This window comes from Styela clava, chromosome 11 (genome assembly GCF_964204865.1).
Source record: "Styela clava chromosome 11, kaStyClav1.hap1.2, whole genome shotgun sequence".
In the NCBI taxonomy this organism is placed as follows: domain Eukaryota; kingdom Metazoa; phylum Chordata; class Ascidiacea; order Stolidobranchia; family Styelidae; genus Styela; species Styela clava.
In genome coordinates, this window is record NC_135260.1 from 12,343,468 (window position 1) to 12,366,954 (window position 23,487).

The following is a 23,487-nucleotide window of genomic DNA, read 5'->3' on the forward strand; positions in this document are numbered from 1 at the left end:
TGCACGACTTCGTCTGACCCAAGGTTCATAGTCACTTTGGTCTGACCACAAGAAAGCGGGCGCAGAACCGACACAAGGTGCGCATTTTTTTTTAATTATGGCGGCGTCATCGCACACGAAAAATTATACAGCCCACAGAAATGGTACATTTCGTGTCCAATAACCTACAAATTGCCAGAACTGTAACGTCGAAGGTGAAATAAATATACACTATTATATATAAATGGGCATTGTCTATTACTTAATCAATTTAGTCCAGAAATGAAGCTACAAGGCGTATAGGAGACGCGTTATATACGTGGTATGCGGTTAAATGTATAATTCAAAGTACAAATATCGACATGATTATATAATGAATCTTTCAAAAATACTTTTCGTTAGTAATGCTCGAAGCAGTGATGCTCTATGCTCGAGTGTGTAGAAGAAAAAACTCTGTATAAAACATTTTTGGTCAGGCACAGAGGGTTTTATATGCTTGTTATGAGAGATCAAATTTCACTCGGTTTTCTTAACCTCTGCCCAGGCGTATTGTTCGTGAGTATTGTCTTGTGAAAATTTATTTGTCGCTCATTTCCGAGTCATCGTTTGGGTGTAACAATGATACTGTCTATAAATTAAAAACAAAGCATTGTTTTGGCAGGAATGACATGATATTTCATTGGTTTTAAAATGACTACCAGGTGCGCAACCGAGTTTATACATGGATAGTGTAAGGAAAAACTCGAGGAACGGCTATTTTTAGTAGAAAGATTAGTTAGGGAAAATGTATTACAAGAGGAGAATGACCAGCATATTCTAAAGCAGTTCAAAGCTTTTCCTGTCGATAAAATAGCAGCGGATAGGGATCTCCATCGTTTATTGGACTCAATGTGTCTGACAAGATGCTCAAAGATGCTTGTAGATAATCTGCAAAAGCTCTTGGCCTGGAAAGTGACCTCTCATCGGGCAACTCAAAGGGTACGGCAGTAGGGTTTAAATATTCATGAGGATCGTTCGAAACTCACACCCAATGCTATCAATATGCAACGGAAAATGTAAACTTATAGTCTGGTCTGTATAGGAAGCGTATCGGCTTGACTGAAAATCACGCAAACCCAGTAAGAAGTGGTCGCCACATTATAGTAGAGCCGTTTTATAATATTGAATATTTATTTAACCACCGTTAGAAATTGATTAACGCGAGATTAAGGTACCTTCAACACTGCTATGCTAGCTGCTTAGCGACAAAGCAGTTTTGTGAAAGAAAGAGTTTGTGACAAATATTTATAGTTTATTTACAATTTATTGATTATGTCTGCGACGAATTGAAAAAACACGGACATATATATACGAGTATAAATATATATATATATACTATTTTATGCAAGCAAATAGAACTTTGGTATTTTATTTGTTTTATGCTAATACAAGTATTTAATAATCGCCATTAAGTTTTATCAACAAAGTGATGGCAGACCTGTTCCTTCCTCCGATGACTCCGTGCACACCTGATCCTGGTGGTCGAAGTTCTATATCACAACAGCATAATTTTACCATACCTAACCGAGAACTGACACTCCAGACTCCTGCACCACCAAGAACGAATCCGGATGAAGATCCTACTTTGACTTGGGTTCGATCTCTACCTTCACCTTTCAGCCCATTTGACGAATTTGGTGAAGTAGCATCATTTTCACAGGACTGCACTTTTGCTCTGGCAGATCACAACGAAACTAAAGAAGAAAGCCCGTTGTCTAAAGAGAGAGGTGATTTGGATTAGTTGAATTTCAATTCATCAGCAAGTCGAGTTTGCTAGTATGACTATAAAAATATGGTATATATTCAAAGATTGGAATATTTGGAATGATATTGCAAACATAGCCAAATTTCGATAGTTTCTTTTTAATAGCAGACCTCCGGGGTAATGCCACAGCATAGACCTAATTTCAAATACTTAGATGGTAGACAATTGAGGCGCTCTAAAATTGGAAACATGTCCTACTTACTTTAGGTTTAGTATTAGTATGATATGAGCATAATAGAAATTGCATATAGTAGACATTCAATGCGTATAAGAAAAAAGGCCGATAATACGGTTGAATCATTTGACCAACCGTGATTTATTTCTCCTCGGTTGACGATCCGGACGGCAGAGTTCAGAATTTCTCTCGTACACATTTACATCATTTCGGTTTGTTGTAATCACTAATAGAATGGCAAACGTGTTTGGAAGTTTAATGGCCGGGTCCTCACACTATTACTAATTTAAAAAATATTCAACAATGTCTGAAGATTTGTATTTGATGTCCACGCTGAGCAAACGTCTACCGCTTTAATCAAAACACTAATGAATTCATCATAATGAATTTTGTAATCATCAATGCTTATTGAGCCAGAATCAGAGACTAAGAAATGGGTGTGTGTTTATAAGAGGCGGTCCTCTCCTCACTCCATTTTCTTTAGCTAACTACGATAAAATTTATATTAATCGAATTTTGACTTATATAAGATAAGTACATTAAACGTTGTTTTTATTTTCAGATGTGTCAGATAAAGATAAGCCCACGAATGTCGTGTGTGAGACTATGAAGGTGAATTTAAACAGTAATGAATTTCAATTGTTCTATAATTCATTGCACTTCTGAAAACGCAATAAATTTAACAGAATCATATATAATAACTACCATTACATAATTTCTGGATCATACCAATGTTTGCAAAGGTGTTAGCCGTTACGGGATGTTAATTTACATGTACTATGGTCTCTTTTATGAAACAGCCCGGGTACATCGCAGGTCGTAGCGGGGAAGCCATAAATGCGTGAAAAATGAAAAGCAATGACTTTCACGCATAATCCAAATGGACAGCCATGAACGTTCATATACAAAATTATCAAATTGTTCCCGTGTTGAAGCGATTACTTTATTTGAAGATATTATTAGTTTTCAATGTGTATTGTGCATAATTTCATTCTATTCTAATATTGTGGTACATTATTTTGTATCCGATAAACAAATTTCCTAGTAAACTTGCCGACTGTAGTTCTTTTATTGTGTCTTACTTGCTTTTTACTACTTTCAATCGAATGAACGCCCAAGAGACATTATGAAAACACATACGTTTATGTATATTCACATATATATTCAGCTCATACTGCCATTACATTTTTATTTTTAACAGAAAAAAAAAGAAAATTCATTTTCAACTTCTCATGCGGTTTTAGTAGAAGACAATATAACAGACAAAGCAAATCTTAAAGTTTATCAAAGTGGAAAGCAAAATCCAAATTTTCATTTCGTACCCAAAATTGAATACGGTCCGACATCACCGTCGGAGACACCAAGCATAGTTATAGATCTCACAGAAGACGGCAGCGGCAAAGAAGCTCCAATTAAAAAAATTTCAGCTGAAAGAGCTGCAATCAGAGAAGTTTTATCTCCGTCAAGGAATTCTCGAAAAAGAGCGCTGGAGACAGCTTCGCCGAGCGCTCATGACTCTGTGAAGAAACGAATTATTGGGACGACACCTAGTGGCAATGTTATAGAAGTTAGGGAAACATTTACTCCAAACGAAAGGTTGGTAGAACAAGAGTGTTAATAACAAAAAAGCGATGCTCAAATTCATGCGCACGGAGGTCGCGCACAGGTGCCGGGAAGGCCTTAGCTGCGCACCGACGTTGCTGAAAATATTGACCGGCAACCGTGACGCTATAAAATGTTTCCATGAATTGATATAAAACAGCAACATTTTTGATGAAAGCCCCATAAGATTCGAATAAATTTAAAAAAAGAGTAAAAACACTAATAGTCTTCTAGTGCCCCTTCCATTTTCAAGTACTCAATTGTGATTGATTGGTTCATTAGTGCAAAAGCATAGGTTCATTTTGTGTCTAATAAAGTGCGAGGTGAAATAATAACGTACTTCAGTATGTATAATAACCGAAAAATTATTCATTCACTTTTTATAGGATCTTTGTTGGACACGAAATGGACCTATGGATCATTTTGTTATTTTTATTATGTTCTAGTTGAAGCTTGTTGTTGTCGCTTTATGCCTACGGGATTCAATTTCATTCCGAAGTTTTGTGTGGTGGCGTCATCAAAATTAAAAATTACATTTTGTGGTTACTCTCTTGTTTATGTTCTAGAGCTTCCTCTGTTGAAAGTTATTGCAGTACATCATCTGATATGGTATTATCACCTTCTGTATGTCTTCCTAATCATCGTATGATGAGAGATATTGTACGAAGATATTTAAAAAGAAGGGATGAAATGAGAATAATTATTCTTCATGCAAAAGTTGTCCAGAAATCTTACGGATCTGAAAAAAGGTATTTTTCATTCTGTTACATGTTGAACACTGCAGCATGAGGTCATGGTGTAAAATGACTAGATTCTGTCTGATTTATAACTTACCCAATTTATTATGCTCTGGTTAGGAAGGTCGGTTTTTGTTTGCCTGAACAAAAATCGGATCCGATATGTCTAATCGGAAGTGCCCGCATAGCAAACCCAATATATTAATTATGTCTCCTCGGCAGGAGAATGTAAATATGAAATAATGAAAAAATTAAGCATAAAATAGACGATTGAAATTTTCAGTCAAAATTTTTTACACGCACCCAAAAAATAAGAATTTATCAAAATTATTTATCTTTGTGCTTTAATGAACGCAAACTTCAAAGATATTCATGTCACTTCATGAAAAACGCTTCATAACAGAAGAAGTGGCCACATAACTCTGCTCTTTTCATCTCAAAGTGCCACATATTCTATACCGTTGATCCGAATCTTTTTATTCTCTCAGATTTTTTTGTCCTCCACCATGCATTCGTTTATTTGGAAGTGGTTGGAAAACCAAACAGAGGAGAAAAATATCATCATCTGCTTCGTCGTCATCACCAATGCCCTCGCCTGCTGCAATAGGTTCGCCAGCGCCATCTACCGTCACTAAAGCATCCGATGTTTGTGCTTTCATAGGAGTAGGAGGCGGAGACTTGCAACAACTTCACTTGGACACAACAAAGGTTAAATATATATTTAAACTAGCAAAATAAAATTTAAGATATAGAAATATATGCTCTTCCTTCAAGCACGTTTCAACATGTCAAAAGAAATGCCGATTCTCTTATTCACATCTACATCTACTTTTAGAATTATGCCGCAGCAAGAAACCTTCACACACCTGATTCAGACAAAAGAAAACACTTTCAACTTCACGTTAAAATGTTTTATGGAGATGGATCTGAAATTGGTAGATTTCTCTCGCAACGAATAAAAGTTATTTCTAAACCAAGCAAGAAAAAACAGAGCGTCAAAAATCCGGAATGTGAGACAGCTTTGATCTATCATTATTTTTCCTAAATTTGAAAATCTATACAATTGGTGAGATATCTTGAAGAATGGATAAAACGTAAACGACCAAAAATAGCATGAGGTGGAGCCATAAAAAAGAGAAAGTTGCTTCGTTATTCGCCATTTACACCTCCTTTCTTTGATCGATTCTATGCATATAAGATGATAGCAACTAATTGCATGGAGTAAGCTGCCTAGGTACATGCATTTGCTCGAATACACTTTTTGTACTAGTTTGAATATTATAGTCAATTGTAAAGTTGAAACTCATAATTTTTTCATTTGCAGTAAATGTAAACAATATATAATATATATATATACATCTTGATACCAAGGCATACATTGTTGAAGTTGATAGTGAACATTGAATAATGAAAGCTTGATTTGTGCATTCTGACTGGCTTATTCACCCGTTTCTAAACGATCAAACTTTTGTTATTGTATTTCAGTATGCATTGCATCTGGAACAAAAGTTTCGTTCTTCAATCGCTTGCGATCTCAAACAGTTTCAACTCGATATCTATTTGCAACAAGACGAGGATATTGCGCAAGTTCAACACAGTGGGGAGCATTTTCAATATACCTAGGTTTGTTATTTGATTTTTAGGGCATAAATATCATTTCACCCATGATGATTGTTTTATCACTGATAAATTGCAACTTGATTTCATTCGAACAGACTTTAGTGAAGCCACACTGACATAAGTCTCAAGTTTGAACATATTTCCTAAGTCATCTTGTAAATCTACCTCTGAAAAATCTCCATGTTACCACGTTGAGCCAACAACGTCTATATAATTCTGGATAAAAAAAATCCGGTCTTTCCAAACTGCTGGTACAGAGTCTTATTCGAATTTCGTAAACAAAGCTGAATGGAATGCGATTAGACCCCTGAACATTGCATTCAATTTTTGCTGAATTTGTTTTATTCAGCAAAAGAAGACGAAGCCGATAAAAATAAATTTGAATCATTAGACGGATATATTCATTACGGAAACCCTGTAAAACTAGTTTGTTCCGTCACCGGGATTGCACTGCCGAGAATAGTAAGTGATGAATTCAATTTAATAAGTAATCAAAACAATATGATTCAAACACATAGTAATTATTTGAAAACCTCATTTTCTCCTATATTTAAAATGAAACTAAGTAACTAAAAAATTAGAATTGCGAAACCCTAAATCGAACTCACGCAAAAATAGATGGTTTGGTATATCGGTTCCGGCATAGGCTCCTAAGAGCAACGTAGCCTCTTTCAGAGATTAGTGGAATAACTAACCCAATTATGATTTTTTCCTCTTACAAGTAAGAAATTTGCTTTCAATTATATTATACTAATGAGACAAAATTCTCATTGAATTTACCTTATATCGATAATTTCTCAAAAATGTCTTGTCCCCCTTTTTTCTGGTTAGTATAGATATGAAATTCGTGTTAAAATGGTTAAAGTAATCATATGAAATGGGATCCATGCTATGTTTGGAGTTACGATAGTTACGATGTTTTAGGTAGGGAAATAGTTAGAGTATTCACATTAAGTGAGATTCTTACAATTAAGGAAAGTATGGGAAACGTAGAATAGGATTGAGCCGAGCATGGTACAAATGGGATGAAACGATATTTTCGACCTGGTCGATAAATTACCATTAGGTAGTCTCAAACGCCGAGATTAAGTATTCATATATAGGATTCGATATTGTGATAATAATCTAGTAATCCACAACGTATTCGCAGTTTTCAAAGTACTTTATCTCCGGCAGGTAATAAGAAAGGTCGACAAGCAAGATGCAATTATTGATACGGACGAACCGATATCACAGCTTCATAGATGTGCAATGTTTCTACATAACACAAAACGGCAATATTTATGTCTCTCTCAGGATAAAGTCATCGCTCATACAGTAAGTCAGATAAGAATTTAGTTAGACAAAGCCAATATTAGTTTACAAACAATAGCAAGTACTTGGAGTAAGTATGGTGATTTACAGACTATAATGCGCACCGTATTATAAGCACACTGTCAATAATCAATGGTACGTAAAGTATACAGTACTTGTTTTTATGACAACAATGGGAGAACTTCATGTATTAGCTTGAATAAAACAAACCGATTTTGATGAAATACTTCCCACCAGAATTTCGTCTAGGGCAGGGGTCGGCAACCTTTTGTCGCTCACGGGCCAAAATCAAGGTTGCAAGTCATTAGCGAGCGCACATATTTTTAGAAAGTTGAAAATTCGATCGGATGCTACTTTTTATAATGAAAATCAAGCAGTGATACATCTCTCGAATAGAATATAGATTTATTTTCTCATTGCATCTCATAAAATCCTATTTGAATATTTGCAGCTTTTCTGCGTTTTGTTGCCATTTGCTTAATTATAATTAAATTATATGCTCATTAAACGAGCAATTGTGAATTATATAATTGTTAGGTTATAATATAATTTAGTCTAAAGAATATATTCGTCAAAACGGATGTTTTGTTACTATAATTTGGTGAAGCGTCGCGGGCCGAATTATAGTGCTCCGCGGGCCGTAGGTTGCTGACCCCTGGCTTAGGGCAAGGTATTTCGAAATTTGCTGATTGTAGAATATAGTTGATAGATATGAAATCGCTGGCAATTTTATGCTTCATTTCTCGCAAAAACTTTTACTCCTATATGATGTTTAATAAAGCTTTAATTTCCAAAATATAAAAATTCATTGTTATTTTACCTTCAATACTAAATATTTACTTGTTTAACAACGACCAGGCAACACCGAACTCTCGCAATGGCAATATGGATAGACTGAATGATGGCTCTTGCTGGACTATAATCTCTACTGAGAAGGCCGAGTATTGTTGGAGCGATAGTGCTTTACATATTACAAATAGCATTGGAGTAACCCCCGTTCCCGTAGTGCACTCTTTGCAGGTAACTGAAAGTCATTTAATACATACTTATCATGTTGTAACGAAGATGAATGGCGTGTATATACTGTATAAAGAATATAGCGATAGCCAGATTTGCGTCGTTTTATGCGTGTAGTAAATAGGTAGGCAACCAAGTGTTTTCTAATTAGAGTGCCGAATCTTAATTAATTTTTTAAATGTAAATGTTCGAGCAAAGTTATAGTTGAAGCATTGTCCTTCCAAAATAGAATGATTCAAAGCAAGCTATGTGCCACTATTTCACAGTAAAACATATATTTGGTAAAGCTGCTCTTTAGGTTGTTGATGGGCGCTAGATGCTTCCAGTCACTTCTTTCCGTTTTTTTTTAATTGTCTTTTTCTGTTGCCTTGGTTTTTTCACACTCCCGGGCTTTTTATTAGTTTCCTTGATGACTCCAACAGCAACAGTCTGTCTACTTCTACTGATCGAAAGCCTGGTTTATTAATCAAGCGATTTTGTTTACTAATGAAATCAATCAATTATTCTATGAACGACATTTCTATATTCCATTTGTTATAATTGATAGTTGGGTAGACCAAATTTTGGTGATTACATATTTCTAATGTACACTTTTCAAATTTATTTTCGAGGTATCTCATATCTTTAGACAGAATAAGGCCCCAGCTAACCCAGTGGTCTACAGCGACATATGAAATTATCACGGTTTCTGAGATTTTGAGGAATGAAATCCTTGCGGTTTGGCTGGGCCCTTTCGGTATATACGATCGAATGAAGTTTGTAATAGTGTCATATAATTTTATATTATATCATGATGTTGAGAACGAGAATATCGGTCAGAGACCGAAGACTTATCGATCGAAAGTTAGGGGATCCGCCAAAACAGCGCTCTTACTCCATAGTGACACCATGTGTCACGTCACTAATTAATTAATACCTCGCTAATTATACAACATAATTCATCTAAAATCAATAGGCTTTTGGTCCGACATATGATGAATGCACATGCAAAATCTGGAGCAGATTCAATCTCGCTTTCGTGAGATATTGCGTGCATCTAACAAACAAACAGACAGACAAACAGACAAATACCTTACAACATACTTAGCGATTAAAATCGATAAGTAATAATGGATACTGAAACAAAATTCTTCCATTTTTATATAAATTACAAATATATCTTTTCAGATTAACGGCGGGGGAGAAATGGCAATGGTTGAATTAATCGGTGAAAATTTTACTCCAAATTTGACGCTTTGGTTTGCGACGGTGGAGGCGAATACAATGTACAGGTATGAAAAAAAAAATTGTACATAGTAAAGTCGGGGAAAAATTACCATCGACTCTGACTCTGGGTTAGAAAAATTAATTAATTAATTTCTTCCCCGGATACGGATAATAAATATTTTGACTCCCTCTCCAGATCAAAGTACAAAAAAGTTTGAGAAAATCAGGTTTTGATAGCAAAAACTCGGGCGTGGGCAAGTCTTGCTTTGAGACCGCTAAGAACGTCTAGTATAACATACTTTGATTGAAAATTTTGAAGCCTCACATCACCATTAAAGATATGAAATTCTAAATCTGTGGAATTAAGATTCTTGACTCCGACTACCGGCACCGGGGTGTTTGAAACTACGATTTCTTACTATGCCGTGTTGCTAAAGGTCAATACTCTTGCTCGATCTCCTAAATGCGCTAGTATCGAAGTTTGCGAAAGAGTACAGAACTTTGCTTGTAATACATGGGTGTGCTGCTTACGAAAAAAATATTTTTCAGGTGTGAAGAATGTTTAATCTGTGTTGTACCCGAGATCGATAAAATAAAGCCGGATTGGAGATATGTGAAAGAACCTATCAAGGTTCCGCTTGTTCTTACACGTGATGATGGTCTTTTATATCCAACACATATTGATTTCTATTATACGCCAGAGCCTGGTCCAAAAGACAATCCAAATCCAACTATAAGGGAAATATTGCGAAGTAAGAAATTCATTAACGGTTTATAAAACGGCTGTGCGCTACATTGATCGACGACGGTCTTTGTTTCGATGCTATACTGACAACTACAGTATACCTCTGGAAAATCGAGGGTGGACACGGAGAGCACAAGAGACTGGCCGACTATTTTGGTTTTGAAAAGATTTAAAGATTTCAAAACAAATGTGTAGAAAGTGCTTGGAATAATTGTTTCAGCCCATCCAACTTTTCCCCACCCCGTGTAGACTTGAGCTATACAGTGGACAAGCTGATATGATTTCGATTCGCATATTTCTAATCAACGCTACCAAAATATGTGAGACAATGTGCTGAACTAGACTGAGATGTTCTGCTTTAGTGTAGTGAATCCGTAGCCAGCAATGTGACCCAACTACAATAGTCATAAAAAATTTCATATGTTACATTTTAATTCATAATTACAAACATTTACAATACAATATTAAGGTCAGCTGAGAGATACTCATTGTCAGATACAAATATACTTTATATAAAAATCATATTAAAATTAAAACTGAAGAACGCATGTTTCTGACCAATGCAAAATAAATGCAATTGTACGTTAATTCCAAAGCATATACAAACCGAACGGAGTCGAATAATAGGATCTAAGTTTCATATGTGGTGTGTACTTATTTGTTCTAGAAAGTTTGAATTAATTATATTTATTAATTAATTTATTATAAAGGCAAATTTTTCTTTGGAATAAATTCTGAAAAACGACATTTTGATTTGAATATCAATGAGGTGCGTCTTAGAGAAAAGATGACATGAATTGTCAATGTGAAGCCTTATAAAGTACAATGCTTATCTAAGGTTCTTCATACGAGCACCCGCGTCCATTGGAAAATGAACTATGTACAAAATTCAAAAATACAACTTGATGAATATAATATTAACTGAGAGTTTAGTTTTCTGAGAGCGAATTTTCGTCCGACAGTGTCTGACAATACTAAAATTGATTCTCCGTAAATTACAAATGTTCAGTTTTCCGTATCTGAATTTTCGTCACTGAGAAATTGAAGAATCCATCTCGAGGGTGGTAAATTTTGACATCCCATAAAATTCCTCTCCAAATGATCAAAATTAGGGAAAAACCGAGGAAGACCCTTCACTACTGGAGCTCCGTACAATGTATATTGTTCCGCCAATTTACGATTGATAAGGGTTGAACTATTGACACCCATGCCCTGCAAAGGGAATGCATTATAAAGTCTGTGTTATGATATAATTCGTGGGTTACGCAAAAAATAATAAATAAACATAGAAATAAAATAGACAGGATTGAAGGCGAACTAATAATTTACTTGAAAGTGTGGTTGGTTTTGCTCGAAGTTTAGCCTAAAGAAAACCATCTTAAAGGAAGCAGTGACTTATTCCTCTCCGCTTAATCGATCTAGCAATTATCTTTCGCCATGCTTTTAGATAGATTTCGATTACAAGTACTAATAGTATTCAGTAGTATATGAATTGTGGTCCTTATTATGACTATCCAGAGCTCGGATGAAGCGAATCTATAATAGTCATTTGAAACAATTAAACTTATGAAATTTATATAATAGTCCACTTTCAAAAAAGCTATAAGCAAATCAACGATATAAGTCAAACAATCGGTTATCAATTTTGACTTTAAGCTGAAAGTGAATTTCTCTAAAAAATTTATGACTTCGAATTATGCTTGAACGAAAATTTGTTGACTGATATTGAACTAAAGCCCAGATCCGACATAAAGGCTTGAACAAGATCCAAAAATTTGTTAAAAAAACGGGTCTAAAATAATTTTTATTATGATAAAACTCTCTCCATTCGTAATGAATATGTTACCATTCTTTAAAAATTTGTAAACAAAATATCTGAATAACCATGCTTCAGAGAATACCGTATACAAACTTACATCAATTCCCCACGAAATACTTCTTATTTTCGAATGTCTTCCCCAGTGTCCGGTTGCGGTTTGTCCTTGCGCATATTCCGATGATTCTCCGTTGGTCATTAGCACAACATTGTCAAGTTGGTTTGTTCTTTTTCTCAAATATTTTAATTCTGAAACGACTGCATCAGAATAACTTTGGTCGACCATCAAAATAACCTGATTCGCTGCGCATCCTGTAACGTCAGAAATTACTTCTTGTGCCGTGTATGATTCTTCTGTGTCGACCTGAAATAATAAGAAACCGTAAGTAAATGGAGTGCTGTAGCGCCAAATGTTGTTTTCGGTATTCTGAGTGGTCTTTGTTGTTATTCTGAAAAATTAGTCACTTGTTGTTGAAATCTAAAACTAACGTAACAATATATTTCACATTTCCAGAACATAAATATGGGGTGAAGTCGCTAGAAGCTATTTTTTTTTAATTTACCAGATTCTCATATGCCCCGATATTTCTGCCTAATTTTTATTTGTTTTTCATTTTTTAAGGGAAGGAACATGTTCGAATGATATTTGGTGCATATTGCCATATAATATTCAGTACAGTGGTTACATTTGTATCCAATTGTTCTTACATTTGAACACTACTCTCCTGTTATCAAAGATCTGTCTTATCAATAGTTAGTCTCTGCCTGTCCTCTACCGACGTGAATCACTTCGAGAGGGCTGCTCTAATTGGTATCATCTTAATGGGGGTATAAGGTTTGGTTTCGAGTGTTGTTCAGATTTTTTTCAAGTTTATCGATAATACGATATTGCTCTGTGTACTATTTAATATTAGTCGGTCATCAAAGTGCACCCTATTTTACCGGACTTACGTATTTTTAATGGTTTGGAATAAGTGGCACATCGTTGCAACCTTTCCATATGCAATTGTGGCTCCAATTTAGGCCTATAAAAACGCTGAGGCGAACAGTGAGAAACAATTATAATTCTGCGATGAACTTTTGAATGCGTCAATAAAAATAATTGCGGATACGGGTCATACAAGAACTCCAATCAAGCAATTACGCAGAAGACCGCTGGGTGTGTTGCCTAACCAGTGAACGTTACAAGTGCACCGCGCCTTCAACCAAACGAGAATTCTTTTATCAGCTTCTATATAACAGTGTTTTGAATGAGGCATGGGAGAAATGCTCGAATATATATTGACAAGTAGTATCAAATCATTCACAGTACCGTCTACTTGTCAAAAACAAAACGACTTTGTTGAAACCGCCGTCGATGCGCACTTTTTATTTTGGTGACGTCTTCACACAAGGCCTCAAAGTGAAAAACGAATCCTATGGAGCATAATAAAAATTTTGAAATGAATAATAGCAATAACTATTCGGCGACAAGAACAATCTTTACCAACTGCAAATTTCGAAGCAATTGGTCAAGTATAGTTAAAGAAAAAAGCGATTTTTTTTAAATAAATAATAGTAATATAGCCTTTAATTACCCACTGAAAATTTCGAAGCAATTGTTATAGTAGTTGAAGATAAAAGCTTTTTTTTCACAACAGTAACAAGAATGTTAAGAAGAAGAATACCAACAACATAATAAGAAAACGATGCATAAGTCCCCTTTGTGTCCAATATTTGCAATTGCAAAACATATTCTACAGCATGATTTGCGGTGCTAATTCTGTAGGCTATATTTACAGAGTGGGCCAAATTTTTTTTACCATTTTGAAAAAATAAAATGATAACAATTTATTGTCCCACCCTGTATATACCAGAAATATTTTAAATATTGATTGATTTTGATTATTAAGTATGTAACTAATGGTGCAATATTTATTTTGCATGCGGTCGTGCATGTGATTGATTGTGGTTTGTTTTTTATTTTCAGTCGATTAGAATTCAAGAGGATGTTTTTGGAATATTCTTAGGATAAGGTAAACATTTGACCTAATATCAACATATTATTTATATTCTCCGTCACGGGAAAATCTTCCATTTTGATTTTGCCGATGGCCAATGACGTCAATCTTGGACATTTGGAGTTGTTAATTAGGTAAACTTCAAGAAACAGGTGTACCGTTAGGAAAACAAAATGAGATTTTTCCAGCCTTGTCCATGGGACATATTTTCCTGTCCCATCCCATCCCATGGGATTCCCGTTGGAACTAAATTTTCAATAAAAAATTTAAAAGTCTAAACTTAGGTTTAGCGTCTACTAAGTACAACTACGTGTACAAAGAGTTATACAAAACGACAAATTTATTGACTTTGTTAAATTTAAAAATTCAGAATTATATATCACTAACGAGAGAACTATGCTCAAATATATGGACACGATTACACAAAGTCCATTGCGAAATGTTTTGCCGTCAATTCCCGAAAATCATACGGCATAGGGCAGTTTTGGATGAAATATCAGATCTCATAGCATTCATAGAAAATTTAGAAAAAAAGGTGATAGTTTAAGGAAAGCGATTTTTCTAAAAACGATAAAAAAATTCGTGTCCCATTCCCGTGGACAACAAGATATGAAAAGAAATATAGTGGAAGTATAGTGAAAATGAATCACAAAAATGTTTTTGAGTTTGTGCCATTTGTTGAATTTAGCCAACAACTGTTACGTTTTTGTTATTTGGGTCTAGAATCTAGATGCACTTCAATAAAATAAGATTGATAAGAATGATTAAATCGAGTCCAATTTAACTACAAGCAAACTACTGTTGTATAAAGTCGTTTTACGGCTTGGAGTCTTTTCGAAAAATATATATGCGCGAATAATTAATTGGAGTGCATATGACAGATAACTACTTTATAAAATATGATATATTTTCACTAAATTTTTTTTTCAAACGCTATCTATTGTACTGGATAAGAAAAAGTACAAAACTACCTTCCAATCCAATTAATAGTGCATACTGCCAAATTTGGCTGACTGAATCCAGGTTTTTCATTAACTTTGATAGTGATTTAAATGAGGATTATTTAATCAAGTAAAGATGCCCAAATATTTTGGATGATATAAATTGAAATAACGTACCAATCCGTCTCCATTTTTATCCCAGAGTAAAATTGCACCATCCGATGTAGAGGGCCCGTTCAAGTATATCACAAAAGAATCCACACAAAACTCAGAAGAGCAGAGTGTAGAAATGTGATGACGAATTGCAGATTTCTCAGTTGCTGGCAATCCTCCAGTGTAATCTGCTTCCACTGAAACAAAATAATTTATAAAAATAAAAACTTAAAACGACAAATAAATATTTATCCATACCGCTTACTATGAAATTAATCAACAAATATTTAGAAACTCTACACACAATCATAATATTTATATAATCTATGGTTAATATTTTATATATATACAAACGCGCCATGAGTACTATACCAGAATTATTGAAGATTCTTCGAATTGGGGTAATTCAAGTCAACAGATCGATATATGAAACCTGGTTGATGCTTAGGGGCTCCGGCTTTCAAATTTTACCCATTATTGATATTTAATTCGCCTAAAATTGTAAAGGCTTGTTCCAGAATAAAGCCGGTTTAAAATTTTATAAAAGTGTCATTTGAATAATTTTTTAATCAGGCTAATAACTTACTCTTTAAAAGGTTAATAAATCAAATTCGGACGAATAAATGAAATTGTCTAAATTTCAAATATTCTACATTTTCAACATTAAAAACATAATATATTTATTAAAAGTAATTGACGGTTTTTACCGTAATAATTGCGTAATAGGGCCTCGCAAATGGCATAAACGAGGGTCTCACGTCGTCTGAATCCGGCCCTGCTTGCCACAATATTCGGGGTATATACAGCACTAAATTCTACGCAAACAATTTTGCAATACCCGAACATTCTTAAATATATATATATGATATTAATACGATAATAATTCGGATATAGACATCAACGGGGAAAATTGTTCGTCCGAGTGAATAAGGTCCAATACTTACATTCTAAGTCTCCATTTCCGTTGTAAAAAATTTGGATTTTATCTTTGAGAAATCCATTTCGTCGTAACATTTTATATATCATACGAACATTCTCTTCGTTTCTGACACGCATGGACATTTCATTCCATCCTCCGAATACTGTTACAGCATGATCACAAATTTCGTAAAGCTTACACAACAAAGGACGATGCTTTTCGGGAGCAGTTTTCTGAAAAAAAAAAAGCCAGTAAATAATTTCTACTTCAATGTCATATATCTATATCTGAATCTAGATCTAGATAACTTGGCGGAATATGTATAATTCACAACTTTTATTTTGAGAAAAATGATTCTTCAAATCCGAAACATGTATTAATAAACAGCCTACGTTTATGATAGAGCAAACTCCGGTTCTAGCAGTTCACTTTCACAAGAACTACAATTCAGCAAATGAATTCTTATCTTATCATTTGTTTAAATGGTACAGAGGTTATAGTTAAAACAAATAAGGTATACCCTCATGGGAGCATCAGATCTTTTTCGCCTGTTCTCATAAGTTGATTTTTTCAAAAATAATATATTTCAGCTGCGGCTAATGACGAGTAAGTATAACTATTTCAATCTAATTATACATCATTTGCATATAGACGAGATTTCATGCCGCATTTTTTGAATATTGAAAGAAACTAAAAAATACTTCAAGAACACTTGTTGTTTATGGTTGCCTAAACGATTTCAATACAATGTTCAATACTTTCCAATACCTTCAAATAACATTGTTTTGTGTTTTCTCTTAATTCACATCTTTCATCAACCTTCGACGTTACGTTCAAATCAGCAGGACATGGACCAAAACCAGCAAGGTTATGTATACATATTAGTTCTTGTCGTTTCCCGTGTTCTGAAATTTACAATAAAATACTAGATAATCGAGCAAAAATAGTGGCTATTACAGAGTGGCCTAAGCATACTTAGCTCACAATCAATTACGTTAGAGGCCATATATACATTTTATAAGGTGAAACATTAATACTGACTCAAACTTCTGCATCATAACTATGTTTTTACAGATAAGACAAGATAACAGATAAGACAGATAGATTTGCAATAAAACAACTCTATATGGTACCTGTGCTTTCCTGAAAATAATCAGAAACTAACGGTATAAAATTCACTTCGCATTTTTTTATTTGATAATCCTTACGAGTTTCAGAAGCTGATACTCGTACGTTGTTCCAACATCGCGATTTTTGTGCACGAATAAGACATAGACCGGAGCCTGAAAAAAAAATAATGATCAGAATATTTTCAACTTATATCATTGAGTTATATTTGCCTTAAACTATTAAACCAGTAAAATGATGTCATATTAGACATCAGGCATGCTATACTTCCCTATTTTGCATATATGTTCTCGATTAATCGCCATTTCTGTTGGTTTCAAAATACTAGGGGAGTTTTAGGCTGGAGACTGATATAAATAACATTAAGTCATGGCCATTTTATAAGAATTATCCGTTTTGCGTTTTGACCAAATGAAAAAAAATTAGATCGGGTTTCAAAATTTTGTGGAACTGAAATAAACGATTCCTCATTTCTCTTTCTGAATAAAAATTGTAACACTTGTACAAACCTGATGGACAATTAATATTTTGAATTTGAATCACCCCCTAAAAACCAGTATTATTGGTATATTACCAATTGATTGTAAAAAATTATACTCTACCATAAAACCACATTGAAATATAATCATATTTACTGGGGAAATCTTCCACAGGACTTGCCTATATACAATTATTGAATCGCGCCTAAATAACTTATTTTGTTGTCGGTGAGAGTTGACTAAAATTCATTAACCAATGAGCATGATTTGTATTAGTTCATCAAATAATTATAATATCAGTTCATTATAAATCATTGAATAAAATCATCTATAGGTTGTAGCTTAAACGAAAACCTAGTATTTAGATCTATTATTCTTTCTAATTTTGAAAGAGCGATCGCTTCCTATCAATCCACAAACCCCATACCCATATATTTGTGATTGTTCTTCTCACACCAAAATCGAGTTGATCCGTCAATATAAAAAACAAAAACAAGGTGCCCAAAATCCGCTTCCGGAAATGGATCAACCACAGCTACCGCATGATGCTGGGCTGAATCATACAACTCGCCGTCGGGAAGAATCTGAAAACGAAAAAATAAATACTTTCCTAGTTCTAATCAGGGGTGTGCAAACTGCGCCCACCAGGATAAATTAAGCGGCCCGCGGAAGAGTGCCAATTTTGAATTGTGTGCGCGCGGAATGAGTTTTTAGTTTAGTTAATCTGGTACGTGCGAGCAATTCCAATTTCATTGCGTCACAAAGCCTATACCGGTACCCGAGTGCCACTGTTATATTAGCAAAACTAGCTAGCAAAATACACGATGTTATAAAAATGTGTTTCTCACTGAATTCGTTCGAAGTTAAAATGTGGCATGATATTTAAATAGCTTTCTTCAGAAATTTATGCGTTTCAACTCACCATTTCTGCAAAGACCCCCAATAATGTCGTAAAATCAATAACAAAAGGAAACAATTTTCTGTGCATGCAACTACTAGAAAGATTATCTTAAATAAAGGTGCGGCCCGCGGCTTCACCCAGTTACTTGTATCTGGCCCTCCTGTAATAAAATTTGCACACCCCTGATTTATTCACACTATCAGCACAACATGTTTATTCCTTTCAATTTCTTGAAATAAAATAGTCAGTATTTTTAACAAAGCAAGTCCAAATTTTTTTGTTATTTATTTGATGTAGAAATTTTTTATTCATTCATATGCAAATTTCCCGATTTTAAACGTATTTGATATCTACAATTTTCAACAATTAGAAGTACAGTATGCTTTAAAACTGTTTTGTGCGCGGCGTCTTTAAAAATTGTAAGTTTTATATAGTTTTCCTGACAGATCGTTTTATTGTTAGGTATTATGTTTATACTTGGCATTATAAGCAAGTTAAAAAGAAAAAGAGTAATATTACATACATATAACCCACCACAGAATATGCGCTGTTTCTTTTCGGAGGAGCTATGTACATAACCATGTTTTCAAACGATTTCGATCGCACACTTTCACATCGTTCTGGAGTTGTGATCTTTTGTGAAGTCGATCTACAGTCAATTTGTTTGAGGTATCTCTGAAACAATTTCCAGGGTTGACATTCATTGACTAAAATGCGCTGAATTTTTAGTCCTAAAATGGCGGATATTCTAATAATTATCATATTTGAAACAGGCCAAAAAAATTAAATATTCGATTGACACAATTCGACAAGAACAGAGACGTCGTTCCGCGATATTTCCTGTAGATTCAGATATTCATTTTCGTCGTGTCAAACTAATTTGCGATATGACATAATAAATAAATAAAATAGATGTCACAAATCATAAAACGATATTAAACATTTACCTATTAACTAAACACAATTATATAAAGAGAAATATATTAAATTCGAAATAAACTATACGGGATGCCACAATGACTATGGAATAGCAAAGTATCCTAAATTTTTTAAAATAAAATAAGCTTCGGAAACAACTTTTCAGCTTTATTAATGTTGGAATGGAATTAACCTGACTGTAACTGAACAGCCCTATATTGTTTACATCTATGAACCGTCTTGCAGTGGCGCCCGTGCCTGCTGTATAACTAAAAACAAAAACATATGCTATTTACATAAATATAGCATATGCGATGCTATTGACTTACCTTTATGTGGGATGCCCAGGTTCGCAGATTTCGTAGCATATGTAGCTGGTAGGAAAGCGGAAGTCTCTGTTTAAGTTGTGAGCTATCTTCTGATAACACGTCGTCTATGGAAATTTCATTCGTATCAGAACTGGGAATCAAAGAAGTAGTATTTGTTGTAGACTCATCATCAGGAACCACTATAACGGGCCCCCTTTTGCTACCATTGTTTAACGTATGCGAGAGATTTGCAACGCTCTCCCGGGATAGGGGTGTGCCATTTCCCGCGGCCACAAAAACAATCGTATAGGCAAGGTATTGAAGGAAGGAAAATGGCGTCATTTCTTTGGAAAGTCGTAGGATCTCAATAATCTGTCACTATCCCCAATGACTTTCCCATGTTAGATTTCTCGGTTATATATCTTCGATCGAGTTTTTATTTTATTTGTCTTCTGCGAAAGTATTTGATCGGAATGCCTTGTTGAGCCGATCACCGACAACATTACTCAGCAAGCTCTAAAAACTTGTACAGATACATACAAACTTTTTTCTGTGGATTTTTAGTTTGAAATTGCGTCAGATATGGGACTGCCATCAGGCATGAGATAAACAAAAGGCGGGAGGGACTCTGTAGCGCCCTCTATACATTCCTCTTTTTTACAAACGAAATTGCACCCCAGTGTAACAATGAAGTAAGCGAAATAAAGAGATCGCATACATATGTACAATTTTATCGTTTGTATCCACATTTTCACACTTCTAATAAGACTGTAGACAAGCAGCTACAGGCGCGCAAGAAGAGGCTATGTTTAGAAGAGATAGACTCTTCCCACTTCACAATTCACAAGGAGCCCACAGTTGATATTCTTGCTAAACTGTACACATTGTTAGTTTCTATTACATACTTTATAAATTGCCCGCTCTCTGAAGTCGAAAATGGCCAATAATCGTGAAAGGCCAAACCAGCGGCGATTTTTGATCTTAATCAAAATATTAATTTTTGGTACTAGTCAAAAATTTCAATCCCATATTCGGGTCACGCGGCGGCGACCCAAGCATATATTTCTCTGAAGATTTTCGCAACGCCGTATCATAACAAACATACAATTTCTTGTTACTATGAAAATTAACAAATAACTTCTACTGCTTGACTACCCTTTGTTGTGGTTTACGAAGGTTCAATTAAATATAATAAAAATACCGACGAAGGTGTGTGAAGAAACACAATTCGCGTTACTTCGGGGTTAGGCGTTTTTGTGTAAAGTTTCTAACCGTTGTTAAGCACGCAAGAGTTACACATAGTTTGGCACTCATAGCAAGAATTTGCATTTCATACTTTCTTTTTACCTATCATAGACTATTATTTCACAATGTGAACATCTGTCCAACAAACGTTTGTTTCGTTCGGCTTATAACTATTTATTTAATTTTAGATGAATTTAGATCGTCACATCCTTGATTTCTGCATGGCGAAGGCGCAGTATGGAATAAGTCAGGTGGGCACCTCGTTTAGAAACATTAGGACTTTTTCTGGGGCATAGATTTTCTAAAATACATCAATCGAGTCTGTGATTTCAATTATCTATTGGTAGCTTACATCACCCGGGCTCGAACTCCATATGTTTACCATGATATAAATATGGTATTTAGTTTCTTTTGCATTGTTTTATTGTTTCAGTCAGAAATTTGAATTTAACAACTCAGGTGGCGCCTTTTTTTAAATAATATATTTAATCGTTCTGGTGTTGCCCCGACAAAAAATGAGAGGTTAGTTTAAAATACAATTCTTTCCAGCTATATCAACTTAGGAATAGAGCTGGAAAAGAGGTCATAATATAGTCATTGTTGTGCCCTCTTCTATAGAGAGGTATTGTGCTGCTATATATGCATGATTAAATACATTCTCTGCTGCTTGGACGTACATTTCTGTTTTAAACTAAATTTTGGACAAGCACAATCGGAATTTGTACGAATCAATATAGGGTTTCGTATGTTTTGTACTCCATGCCAAAAATTTGAACCTATATATGTCTATAAATTGTATTTCTGTTTGCAGGCATTCATAGCATTCCGTAGGCTTTAATATCGAATCTCTTTTTTGTACATCTCAAGTTACTGGGAATACGTAAACTTCTTCAAGGCCATAAAGACGATGATGTCTAGCTACAATTTATAACAGTTCTAAATCAGATGCAATGATTTAAGATGCGTTTACACGCGCTACGGCCGCGCTTCTGGTCGAGCGACACATGTGTTTACATTGCGCGCGTCAGTTTTATATCGGTCGGTGGCGCCAGTGGCGGTTGCTTAAAAACATAGACGCGGCAAATTCAGTTAGGAATTTTGTCTGCTTCCCGCTTAATCATAAATAAAAATGCAAAAATACCGCTATCAAAAAAAATAGATTGGCAATCGCCTCGTATTTACAACAACGAGAGAAGAGAGAGAGAGAGAGAGAGAGAGCAATGGGTGCATCTTATCTTTAACAAGAGAGCTATGCTCAAATATATGGACACGTAGAGTCACATAATTTTGATGACGTCATAGCGAAAAAAGAAGTAATAGCCTTCTGGAGAAAATTTTTATCTTTAACAATTAAAAATTTCAAAGCAATTGGTCCAGTATTCGAAGAACGTGTCAAAGAACAAGAACAACAAGAACAACAACAACATAATATTGAAACGATCGTTATGTCCACTACGTGTCCAAAAAGGAGGAATGAGCTTGGTAAGTTCAGATCATTGATTCTTAGCGGTGCCTTAAAATTCAGTGTTTGCCAAAATGTTTTAGAATCTTATTTTTGACGGACCCCCATCCTGTGCCGTATCAATTCAATAACACGAACGATAATAATGTGTTGGATGAGATTGCTTCCGACTGCACAATTTATCAACTGTCGTAGCAATTTGTGACAAGCAAACTCATAGGTCCGACTCCACTGCCAGTCTCGACCTATATTTTGTCAACATATTGGTAAGAGCGAAAAAAGCAGCCTCACGCATGCAGGTCGTTGCAAAAGCCAATCAAATTTTAAATACTTTTTCCTACAGGAATGAATATTCGTCCGCAAAGCTCAACCAAAAAGAAGCAATGGCTTTTTGATTGGAAACAATCATTAAAGATCGATCAGACTCTGTCATATCGTCGCAGACCCCACAATAATCACTTGTAGATCCTTACCATGGATATAGGCCGTGAGACGAGGCCTTGAACGCCCAGAAAATGAGTTTCGTGACGCACATCTGGTAACTAAATAAATTCTTTAGTTTTGTATGAAAATGAACATATTGAACGCATTACAGCTTTTTCCACAATCCTGATGCAAAATTTAATATTCGGGGTTACCAGAAAAGCAATAACCATAGGTTTACAACAGCATAAAAAATAAGCAATTCGAGAGCCCTGCTGCACACTAACACAAATGTATTTCTGTAACGTCTTGTCTGTCCAAAATCAGACTTCCTCAGACAAGCAGTTTACAACAATAAACAGCATAAGAAGTTGCATTCATTTTATAGAAGCTATCAAACATATTTATTTTTTGTCACAAATTAACATCGTGAGCACAAAAACACAAATAAATCAGTTATTTCTCACTTAAAAATTTACCGGAAAAGTCAAGGAAATTAAATGAATACAGTATGTACATAACATAGTGAACAGAAATACTACAATTAGTCTTTTTTTAGTTTATGTGGTTGTGTATTCGGAACAAAGGCAACATT

General features: G+C 34.8%; 2 protein-coding genes across 2 annotated transcripts; one reads left to right on the forward strand and one right to left on the reverse strand.

Annotated features, from left to right (window-relative positions):
- The first annotated feature begins 1,420 nt into the window (after positions 1-1,420).
- Positions 1,421-10,622, forward strand: LOC120347920 (recombining binding protein suppressor of hairless-like). Its single transcript, XM_039418032.2, has 12 exons — positions 1,421-1,745; positions 2,521-2,570; positions 3,160-3,554; positions 4,127-4,309; positions 4,786-5,005; positions 5,133-5,307; positions 5,783-5,920; positions 6,267-6,379; positions 7,094-7,234; positions 8,090-8,251; positions 9,416-9,519; positions 10,004-10,622. Exons 1-12 carry the CDS (start codon positions 1,448-1,450, stop codon positions 10,230-10,232), a joined length of 2,208 nt encoding a protein of 735 aa, XP_039273966.2. The 5' UTR covers positions 1,421-1,447; the 3' UTR covers positions 10,233-10,622.
- Positions 10,623-10,980: 358 nt separating this feature from the next.
- Positions 10,981-20,090, reverse strand: LOC144429658 (uncharacterized). Its single transcript, XM_078117835.1, has 9 exons — positions 19,784-20,090; positions 19,071-19,211; positions 18,063-18,219; positions 17,162-17,311; positions 16,797-16,933; positions 16,054-16,261; positions 15,134-15,306; positions 12,116-12,379; positions 10,981-11,411 (listed from the first exon to the last, which is right to left on the reverse strand). The coding sequence occupies exons 1-9, from the start codon at positions 19,820-19,822 to the stop codon at positions 11,205-11,207; spliced, it is 1,476 nt and encodes a 491-aa protein (XP_077973961.1). The 5' UTR covers positions 19,823-20,090; the 3' UTR covers positions 10,981-11,204.
- Positions 20,091-23,487: the final 3,397 nt, after the last annotated feature.